The sequence below is a fragment of the Epinephelus moara genome, chromosome 13 (genome assembly GCF_006386435.1).
Source record: "Epinephelus moara isolate mb chromosome 13, YSFRI_EMoa_1.0, whole genome shotgun sequence".
Lineage (NCBI taxonomy): Eukaryota > Metazoa > Chordata > Actinopteri > Perciformes > Serranidae > Epinephelus > Epinephelus moara.
In genome coordinates this window covers 22,258,400-22,269,871 of record NC_065518.1, presented here as the reverse complement: position 1 = coordinate 22,269,871, position 11,472 = coordinate 22,258,400, and the positions used below count along the sequence as shown (strand labels likewise).

General features: G+C 40.4%; 1 protein-coding gene across 1 annotated transcript; it reads left to right on the top strand.

Moving 5' to 3' along the window:
- The first annotated feature begins 1,488 nt into the window (after positions 1-1,488).
- Positions 1,489-11,472, top strand: si:dkey-220f10.4 (tubby protein). Its single transcript, XM_050060889.1, has 12 exons — positions 1,489-1,973; positions 3,875-4,034; positions 4,218-4,448; positions 6,092-6,220; positions 6,306-6,464; positions 6,554-6,714; positions 6,813-6,974; positions 7,111-7,223; positions 9,070-9,184; positions 9,280-9,378; positions 9,465-9,636; positions 9,759-11,472. Exons 1-12 carry the CDS (start codon positions 1,932-1,934, stop codon positions 9,890-9,892), a joined length of 1,677 nt encoding a protein of 558 aa, XP_049916846.1. The 5' UTR covers positions 1,489-1,931; the 3' UTR covers positions 9,893-11,472.

The window sequence follows — 11,472 nt, the reverse complement described above, 5'->3', positions numbered from 1 at the left end:
ATGCAAACAACGGGCAAATCATCCAAGCCAGGACCAGAGTCCAGTGTAGGCCTACATGTTTTCAGACAATATTAAGAAAAAAATAATGATAATATTCTGCACCTATAGACTTCTGTATCACTACTATTGGTAGCCTAGACTACAGCGGTACATTAACTTATTGCAGCCTATACTAGCCTACTATTATCCCAACCTTACTTTACTTAACTCCAGGTACTAGGCCTAGCAATGGGACCAAACATACTGTAAGTAAACTTATTTGTAGTGTGACACAAAAGTCTCACTAGACTACTTATTTACTACTTATTTAAGTACATATAAATAGGTACATTTTTTTTTTCTGGGTAGCCCTGCACTAAAATGATCAACTTCTTATAGTAATATTAACAAAACATTTTATTTATAGACGCCTTTTAAGACACTCAAGGTCACCTTACAGGCAAGGATAGAGAAATAACAGCAGATTGATAAAGTCAACGAGATAAGGAATAAAGTAACGTAAAAAATAAATAATAATAACATAAATAAATATTCAGCAAAACAATTCTGTGTAAATTGTAGATGTGTGTAGCTAGACAAATGGGAGGCAAACTGAACAGGCTGTGTGTTTTACCTCAGAATGATAATTATGGAAGAAGGGACAGTGCTGGCTGTGATTGCTTGTTCCTCGTCACATGACATGCTTTGCGCGCTGCTGCCTTCCAAAAGTTAAACTTTCTTTATTTTTAACTTTTCTTTTTTTACCTAAAATAGGTGCTCAGGAATGTGTGCGTGTCTACATTGAAAACAATGAATTGGAGGGTGGAAAAAATGCAGCATGTGTTCGGCCCCCTATATATTTAGAACGTGTATTTTCCCCTCAGGCCAATCAAAAAACACAAAAGTAACAGTAGACTTTTATTTTGAGGCACAAATTGGTGCATAATCTTTCTGGCAAGGGACCCCGAACCCCATATGTGTCCCCCCTAATGTTGAAACCACACCTACGCCCTTGTGCATACACAATACTAGCCCACTACTAGGCCTGATGAAAAACTGATGTGAGGATGCTATCACTAATAATAAATAGCCTAATACTTTATAATAATAAACTACAATATATAATGCCACTAAACTAACTTTTTAGAACCCCCCACTAAATGAGTTGAATGTAATAAGTGAGTAAAAAAAACGAAAAAAAAACATCCATCCTGCTGACAAACATGAATGAACTAAAACGAGATTTAAGAGTTGTTTTTAATCTCACATCTCTCCGTCGATGCTGCATGACAGCCGTATCCATGGCAACGAGATAAACCTGACGGAGCGTCCCGCTGATAACCAACGTCTGTTTATGTTTTTGGTCTCTGGGATGTTTTAGGTTAATTTAATGGTGCTATAGGGGATTTGTTTGCACAGTGACGCACGTTTGGGTGAAACCCTGAAGCTTTAGGCCAATTTGCGGTGAGTACTGCGGCTTCCGTGTTTGTTTACGCCCGGGTAAGTGATGCAGAGTGCAGACTGCTGGCTGTGAGGTACATGGAGTGACAGGAGCAGCAGGTGATCACCTTCCTGTTTCTCTCGTCTCACGTTTCAGCTGTAACATTAGGCCTCAGCATCTCCATGAAGCAGCCGTGGAAAGCCTGCTTTGCCCCCGAGACTGCTTGTCCGCACTGACTGAGCTGTGCAGTGCAGTTTAAGAACATTATCCCCTTTTAATCCACTTTGCCTTCTGCTACATGCAGGTGGACAGACTGTCAGATGGAGCAGGGTGCCACAATCAGACACCCGTGTCCATGTGTAATTGCTCTTTTATTTTGGAAACTGAACCATTTCTCACACTGAACTTTGGTCCTGGATTTCATCTGTTTTTGGTTTCTTTGGGGTTTTTTTTAAGTGGGCCCATCTGTATTCTTAGTGATTGTTATCAACAGTGAGTCTTTAATTCAGACATGGAGGACCCTGATATGCGACAACAGAAGCTGGACAATCAGGTAAATAAATGAGAATTATGTAACTACTTAATATCAAGCATACATTACATAACCCAGGTATGTTTTGGTTTACTTTAAACTGGTATAAGAATTAAAATGTGCCTCAAATAACCTACAAATAGCAGTTATTTTTACGTTGAGTACATTTTGGCTGTGTTTCTGTGTCAGAAACACATTTAGGATAAATAGGTCCATAATATTTATCATAAAAACAGGAACGTATTCCTTGACTAGTGAACAAGTGGATAAAATTGAGGCAGAGCTTTGCAAATAGATAAAGCTTTCTTGAGTCTCATGAGGTCATACCTGTGTCAGAACCACCTGCTGTTTGGAGCCACTGCTCATCTTAAAGTCTTGGTCTGTACACAGTATGTGAGCTACTGGCTTTAAATCAGTAAAGTACTACATAAATACCTTATATCAGAAAAAAACAGCACATAGTCAGTAGTAGAAGTACAAATACTAACTAAAAGAAGCTGTGGTAACCTAATAGTAGTTTTGGAATAGCAGTAAACAGTAACAATGATGTACCTGCATTTAAAATCTTGCATCCATAATCAGCATTTGTATCATATTTAGCTGAATATAGTGAATACAGTGGACAATTTGCTATCTAGAATTTATGAAAATACTACAACCATTGTAAGTATTATTAGCCTACAAGTAATTATCCAAATAAAGTTAAAGAAAAAGGTTATCTGGTTTCTTTCTTGGTTAAATAATACAATACGATGTTATAATTCTGACGTTAAGACATGCTTCATAATACCAATGGTGTTTAACTCTGTTTCTTCTGTAGTTGTCATCGTATGTGATATAAAAAAAAGCAGCAGTACCCTCAAATATAATGAAATGACACACTCTTGTACAGCTTATCACCTTACCAACAATATGTACTGTAGAAAAGTATGGGTAAAAACAATGATCTGAAGGTGAAAAGGTCAAAAGTGAGATAATAATGCACATTAAAGGTGCTGTCAGCTATTCTGATCCATATCAACAATGTTTCTCCAGAATCGCTGACTCCACCTTTAAAGCCCAGTTCAGACCAAAGATTTGCAACAAGATGAAAACATTTTTAAAATATTGCTGGAAAACTTTGCAGCGGTGTGAACTGACCCAATTCAAGCCAGCTGATGGTGTCACCTGCGACTCAGTGAGTCAAGTCTCCAGCAGCAGGTTGTAGAGCGTAAGGCTAGTCACCTATTTCAACAGCCAGTCAGCTTGTAGCAATGTCTGCTGGCCAAGTGAGTTGCAAATTGTACGCAGATGGCATGCATGGCTGCTGTGGCATTCTCAGACAACAGCCCTCTGTGCCCGCCAAGCATGAGTCCATCTCATTTACATTCCCATGGCAGGTAACACGTATGCCAGTCTCTGTCCTCACGTTATGTCCGTGTCGGGTGGTGGGTCGCTGCTGTTGCTTCCTTTACTTATGTCACATACACATAGCCAACTCATTGACTGGTTAAATGGTGCTAACTATTTTAAATTATTGTGGCATATTTATTATGAATACGGCCCACCTGAAGCTCAGGTCGCTCTGTTTATGTTTGCACCGTTTCATCATCACTACTAGAAATATGTAGCGAGTATCTCACTGTTCATATTTTTAAAAGTTATAAATTACATTCACCTACAAAATAAGCCTGAAAAGCTGGAAATCAGAACGACAGTACAGAGAGTTGTTGCTATGGAGACGATACACCATCTCATCTGGATGCCTTGGTGTTAACTGACAGGATCGCAAGTTCCAGCTTATCGTCACGAATCTTTGGTCTGAACTGGGCTTTCGACATTACTGCATAGACACAGATAAGAAGCAGTTTTTATCTGTAGTTGTATCCCCACATATAAGCATTGAGTTGTCAGTTTGAATGCAGTCTCATTTCTCCCCACAGCGAACCCTTTTGATGAAAAAACAGCAAAAGAAGAGGGCTGATACTCAGATGGTGGTGGCCAATCGGGATGTTCGCCAAAAGAACCGAAAGCACAAAGCCGCTCACTCTGATGAAACACCTCTGTTGATCAGCCAATCACTGAGCAACACTTCCCTGACTGGTTAGTATTACAATCATCTGTGTAGCATGGACCACTGAACGCATCTGAACATGCTCCCCCTGGCACCCCCACTTGTGCAGTCCATGCTATGAAGCATTTTTTTTAAAATATAAAATATAATGTCATTGTATGATGCAATTACATTCTGTCTCTTAAATTATGTTCTGTTTGTTTTTCTTGGAGATCAAGTTGAACACGCCCATGATAACCCACTGGATGAGATCACATTAGGTGAATGCAATATGACAGCAAGCGCGACGTTAGATGAGATGCCTTCAGAGAATCCCATTACTCCAAAGACGATGAACTTGGAGGTTGACAAAGAGCCCGAGGTGAAGTGTGAAGTGGAGAATGACGCTCAGGTGGAGGGGAAAAAGCCAAAGAAGAAAGAAGGGAAAAAAGAGAAAGCCAAACGTAAGAACATGAAAGCAGAATATTTTATTCTAATGGGAAAAAAATTGTATCTGTGTGTGTGCAAATTACTTGCTCAGTTTTGAGTATTCAAATAGGCCTACTGTAGTATGTATCAAAGAGTATGTACACACTCATTTTGGGTCATTATGGTACGTGTCAATTTCTCTTCCATGACTGCTGACCAACAAAGAAAACATACAAGCCACACCCTCCTACAACACCGCCGCCTTCACTCCTTGGTCCAGATATGAAAATGCTAAGTTAAAAGGGAGGCTGCTATGGTTAAGGTTAGAGTATGGGTAAGGGTTACATCTTGTTGCTTATAAGGTCAATAGTGTCTTCATATATAATGAATTATAAAGTAGATTATTGCTCCTTATTGCTATGTTTGGCCTCATATTCATTCACTGCAACGTCGCGTGCAGCAGGGCTCAAATAAGGGATGCATTGGTGAACTTTCTTGTACTGGTGGTGGGTGTGGTTTGTAGGGCTCTATCGTGTAAGCTCCATGCAGAATGTGGCTGCAGCTATACACGTCTCCTATAACAGCATAAACATTTCCTGGCTGCACCTGACTGGATGAACAACACTTTGACTCGTGGGCTGTCTGCTCCCAGACGTCAAACCGGGCCAACAGGATGCTTCATTTGGAAACTTTTTCCTTGTATTATGAAAATAATTTACCAAAATATGTTTCTGAAAACACTTGGGGAGAGAAATAAGCAATGCAGTTGCTGATTCTGTCCACATATTTGACTGACAACAATTAGATTAAAAGTTTTTCGGGAGTTTTCAGAGGCGGCGAGTTGCACTGGATGCCGCTGATTCATATAAAGTAGCCTACACCTCAATGTCATGCAAATAAGGAGCAGTCAACGTGATGCCCCATCTCTCGAAACGCAACACAATCAGCATGTTTACATGACATTACAGAAATTCAATTTATTGTGTTAGTCTGACTAAAACTGCACTTAATCGAATTTCTCAAAGTCAGACTAACACACCCAGTTAATGCAATTGAGGGTTGAATTACTCCTGCATGTATGAAGTCACAGTTTCCACCCTAGGCTTTGACCCAGAAGTCGAAAGCGTTGAATGTTTAACAGAAGAAGAAGAAGCCGGTAACAACATTGTGAAATCTACATCCAGAGGTGTGCATTTTTGGACTGACAAGGAGACACAGTTCATGCTGCATCAGCTGAAAGACTCAAATATTCTAAAAGACACTGATGGGAGGAAAACACAGAATGGCAACCTGTTAAAAAAAGTGGCAGAAGAGCTGCACGATGCTCAGTTATTTAGTCTGTGACGTAATAGGTCAACCAGAAAAAGGTCCAATACTAACAAGCTGAAAGGGGGTAGGTAGTCGAATTAAATGGCCTAGTCGAGCTATACCTGTAGCTCGATTTAACTGTGCATGTAAACATACTGAGTGCTACCAGAATGCATTGCACGGCTGCTTACATAGACAATAAATGGGAAGTGTGGAAATGATGGATGCTGTTGACACATACCATCAGTGGTCTGTGACTCTACACGTGTTTGTGTATGTTCTTTGTTTTTATGCAAGCACGTGTAAAGCTGGGAACGACTTCTCTTTTATAAATGACACATCAGAAACTCGCTGCTTTGCTTTCCATCAGAGGCGGAGCAGAATGATGAAAAGGAGAAAGACAAGGAGAAAAAGGAGAAAAAAACAAAGAAGAAAGACAAAGCGAAAGAATCTGAAGACCCACAAAAGACAAACAAGACCACCAAACAAGAGCGTAAAAGTAACAAGTTCAATTTATCTTTAATATATCAGCACTCTTTTAAAGTCACAGCTTTTACAACATTCAAGAGTCTCTTCTTTTGCAGAGAAACACTTGCAGGAGGCTTCAACCCAGGAAACAGAGTCAGTGGTGGAAGAAGCAAGTCCAAAGAAGAATAAATGTGATGAAAGTGATGATGAAGAGGATGACGTGTCCCAGAAGCCTGTCCCTCAGACACCTAAGAGGAAAAAACAACTGGACACATGTGAGCGATAATCTTGCCCTGTGCATTTTACGAGTAACAATACAACAAAGCTGGTGTAAAGGATATATTTGCATGTGTTGTCTCCACAGCCAGGTGCCAAATAAGTGAGGAGAGCAAAGACGAGGACGTCCAGGAAAAGGAGAAAAAAGAAAAAAAGACAAAGAAATCAGAGAAAACTACGCCGAGTCTCGCTTCCCTCAACTCCAACTACAGGGAGTGTTCATCCTCAGGCAGTGAATCCAATGAAAGAGTGAGTTACTACCAGTCAAACTGTTTCTTGTTTTGTCAAAGCAAAATAGGCGAGTACGACGCATGGCCAAATCATTCTCACTCTCTTTCTCATTTCAGCCAACATCTCCATTGTCAGTGGAGGACCTTGAGAAGTTTGCTGTGCGTCCAGCCCCCAGAGATGTGACGATCCAGTGTAGGGTCACCAGGGACAGGAGAGGCATGGAGAAGGGCATCTATCCGACTTACTACCTCCACATGGAGAAGGAGGATGGCAAAAGGGTTGGCACTTCTGCAGTCTGAACCCAATCATTGTGCACATAGATTTTTAGACATGATCGTGTTTTCTTGAGCTATCATAGCCTACTTCTATTGAAGTCTGTCTTAAATATATGTTTCCCATTGTGCCATCTGCAAGGTGTTTCTAATGGCAGGAAGAAAAAGGAAGAAGTGCAAAACATCCAACTATCTCATCTCCACTGACCCGACAAACCTGTCCAGAGATACAAACTGCTACATAGGAAAACTAAGGTATGACTCTTAGATTTTTACCTTGTGAAAGAACACTAAACAGTCGTTTTCCTCTACATTAATTGACGACACTTGTTAAGGCTCCAATTTCATGTTGTCAGTCAAGTTTGCAAAAACCCCTTCAGGTAATATTTCAAAATGCATTGTAAGTAAGTGGCTAAACCTGCACTTGAGGCATTTATTTTGGCAGACATTCTTACTTGTCATAGCAGGAAAAGAACTGGTGTAAGTAATAACACTAAAAATGTTCAATTCGAGTATCTCAGTAAGCCCCACCACTGAGCCAGAATGCGTAACACCAATGCCATGGCACTAAAACACCTGAAATGGAGATGAGCCTATGCCTGTGATTTCCCTGCAATGACATGTCAAAATATCTGCCATGAAAAAGGACTCCTGATTACAGAAACTTTAACAGCCATGATTAGAACATTACATTTTCTGTTTTCCTGTGATAACAAGTTCATTTTATCTGCTTTATCGAGATCAATAGGTTATGTCATTATGTCGAAATAACGTTTTTACCAATACAACAGTATGCTCGAGATCTTAAGATAATGGCATGATTTGAGATAACGAGGAAACAATGTTTCATAAATTAAACGTAGTAGGCCTAGACCATTGTGTGTCAAGATTTCCACCACACTTGACACACCATGCTGACTGCTTTGATAGTGTCACCAATTAAGCTGAGGCGATGGTAAACATCCCCACTGGAAGCGAGACTTGAGCAGTACATTAAAGCCCTGTCATCCAGCCCACACTTATTTCACCTTCTGTACACATCTAGATAGTGCTAACCTTCACCAGGCTGACTGACAGTAGAAATCTACAGAACCAAAACAGTTTTTATGTCAGCTCCATGTGATGAAATCAGCAGTGTTGTCTGATTTTATTTCCTGCCCACCGTACTGATTGAGGGGAATCTTTCTGTAGTGAAAGAGGCAAACTCACAGACTCTTGATCAATCGGTGTAGATATGGTTAATAAATTCAAAACACAGACAGATTTGTGTAATTGAAACAGCTGTCCATGCAGATTACACTTCACTAAACACAACAAAAATAGACTTAAAGCATAAAAAAATCATGGGGGGCTCTGTGAGACACGCCTGAGTAAGTGTGGATTGATTGATTTAATAAAAAGTATGTCTGTTTCAGGGGATGCACAAGTAGTCAAAAACATTTCTAAAACCGCTTTAAGTGAGTTTTGGCCATTACATGGCACACAATAATATGTAAATTATTTGTAACAGCAAGGCATAAAGCAAGTTTAGTCTGTGTCAGGCCTTGATTGAAGAGAAATGTGATGCAATGAAGATTATGCTCTTGTTAATCTGACATTACTATGCAGAATGCAATGGTTCCTGCAATGTTTCAGACCTTCTATAGCCTAGACCTCTATATCTTGTTATCTCGAGAGGACAAAGTTTTATTATATCTCAAGACAATGAACCTGTACTCTCAGGAAAACAACTTTTGTTATTTCCACATAACGATATATATAACTTTTGATCTTGAGAAAATAAATAAAATTAACTTATCATGTGAAAAACAGAGGAAATAAAATGTATAAATCCATGGACGTTCATTGCTTCCGTACTGGATGGATTTCTATCCCATCAACTCCTTAATTGCATTCATCGATCATCCCAGGTGTAAATTGGACAATTTTCCCTTTTTTAATGAATTTTTTATTTGGCATTTTGGAATATCCCCTTTGATTTATGGAAGCAATCATTTTATATGGAAGTGAATGCAGCAGCCCATTGTTGTTTTATGGCAAAGTTGACATTTTCTTCTCTCACCTGATCGATGATTTATCTAATCAGACAAATTTGTTTCAGGTCCAATGTTCTTGGTACAAAGTTCACAGTCTATGATGGAGGTGAGAACCCTGAGAAAAAGCCCTTCGTCAAAGAGTGTGAATCAGTGCGGCAAGAGCTGGCAGCAATTTGCTATGTGAGTCCAAACTTGACTCTACACACTCCAACATCCAACTTAACTAAGCATATGCAGGGATGCAGTCTGTAATATGATTGGTTGTTATGTTCCAGGAGACCAATGTGCTGGGATTTAAGGGTCCCAGGAAAATGACAGTAGTCATCCCAGGCATGTTGGAGAACGATGAAAGAGTGTCCATTCGTCCAAAAAATGTATGTTTAAAACATATCGTCAATATTTAAAACCTGAGATGGTGCAGATTAAGTGTTGGAAAAACTGAAATGTTATCTTATTATAGGAACTTGAGACTCTACTGATCCGCCATGCAAACAACAATACAGACAAACTGGTCACACTGGTGAACAAATCCCCGAGCTGGAATGAACAGACTCAGTCATATGTGCTTAACTTCCACGGACGTGTCACCCAAGCCTCCGTCAAGAACTTCCAGATCATCCACCCTGACAACGGTAAGATGTGACTGTCTTTTTCTCTCATTAAGCAATAGAAAAATGTCCATCTTGTCTTTATTCCTAACCTCACCGTCACATGTCGCCTCTCTTTCTCCACCCCCTGCTGCTGTCTTTTCCAGAGGATTACATAGTGATGCAGTTTGGCCGTGTAGCAGAGGACGTCTTCTCCATGGATTATAGTTTCCCCATGTGTGCCCTGCAAGCCTTTGCCATCACCCTTTCGTCCTTCGATGGTAAACTGGCTTGTGAGTGACCCATGCTGGTATGCCTCAAGTGCTCAGAAACTTACAGATTAAAGCTACAGTTCATAACTTTCATGAAAATAAGTGTCATATTTGTTGAATCTGAGTTCAAGTATCTCGGGGTCTTGATCAGGAGTGAGGGTAGAATAGAGTGTGAGATGAATCGATGATTTGGCAAGGCCTCTGCAGTGCTGCGGGCGCTGTGATGGACTGTTGTGGCGAAGAGAAAGCTGAGCCAGAAGGCAAAGCTTTCGATTTACTGGTCCATGTATGTCCCAACTCTCACCTATGGTCATGAGCTCGAGAATTTGTTTCCTCAGGAGGGTGGCTGGGCTCAGCCTTGGAGATAAAAATGAGGAGCTTGGACATCCTGAGGGAGCTCGGAGTAGAGCCGCTGCTCCTTTGCATCGAAAGGGGTCAGTTGAGGTGGTTCGGGCATCTGATCAGGATGCCTCCTGGGCACCTCCTGTTAGAGGTGTTCTGGACACCTCCAACTGGTAGGAGGCCCCGGGGCAGACCCAGAACATGCTGGAGGGATTACATATCTCACCTGGAGTGGGAAAGTCTTGGGTTCCCCAGAAGAAGCTGGAAATCGTTGTTGGGGAGACGGACGTCTGGGGTGCTTTGATCAGCCTGCTGCCCCCGTGACCTGGCTTCGGATAAGCAGTTGAAAATGGATGGATGAATGTCACTATATTCTAAAAAATGTACAGGAGACAGATAACCTGAAAAAAATCTACCACAGCGCACCAAAAACAACCAGTCAGAGCTGAGGAGTCTCCAACACAACTGCCAGTCACTTTTTGAATTGCAGTTAGACTGTCAAATTATGCAGCGCTGATGAAATATAAACCAAGATTTGCTTACTGTATTGCTTATTTCTCGCCTCAGATGTCTTCAGAAACATATTTTAGTGTACTGTTTGGCTGTTATGTAAGAATTTGTGAACAGGAAGTGGGCATCTTACTGTTTCCTATATTGTAAAAACAAAGGCTAAAAATACTGAGATCAAATGGTAAAACTAAGCAGGGCAACTAGGCAATGCAGTTACAAAATCTTGATTTGTATTTGATCAGTTTTGCCTAGTTTGACAATTTGACCACAGTTCATGAGCCGTGAGTGACAGCTGCGTAAGAGACTCCTCAGCTCTGATTGGTTGTTTCTGTTCATGTGCAGTAAGGCCATAAAAAGAGCTACAAGGCAATAGAGCAGGGTGGGTTTTTTTCACATATTATCTGTCTCGGGTGTTTCGGTTTTAGCAAATATGAAAAAAGCTCAATTTTCGTAAAAGTTACCAACTACAGCTTTGAGTCTGAACTTACACCCATAATTTTGCGCAGGGTCATTTTTCATGTTTTGTATCCTGGTGCACTGTAACACTTGTACACACTAAATATAGAAAAACATGCCACGGACTTAGACTTCAGAGGATACTTGTTTTATAGCTCCAGTATTATTTTACAACAGATTTTATATTGAAGTGGAATAAGTTACAAAAGTTAACAGTCTTTCTTTTTATATTTCCCAGCTGTGTAAAGGACTCGTGCAATTTATGTGCAATATTGAGAATAACTGTGTTAATATAACCAGT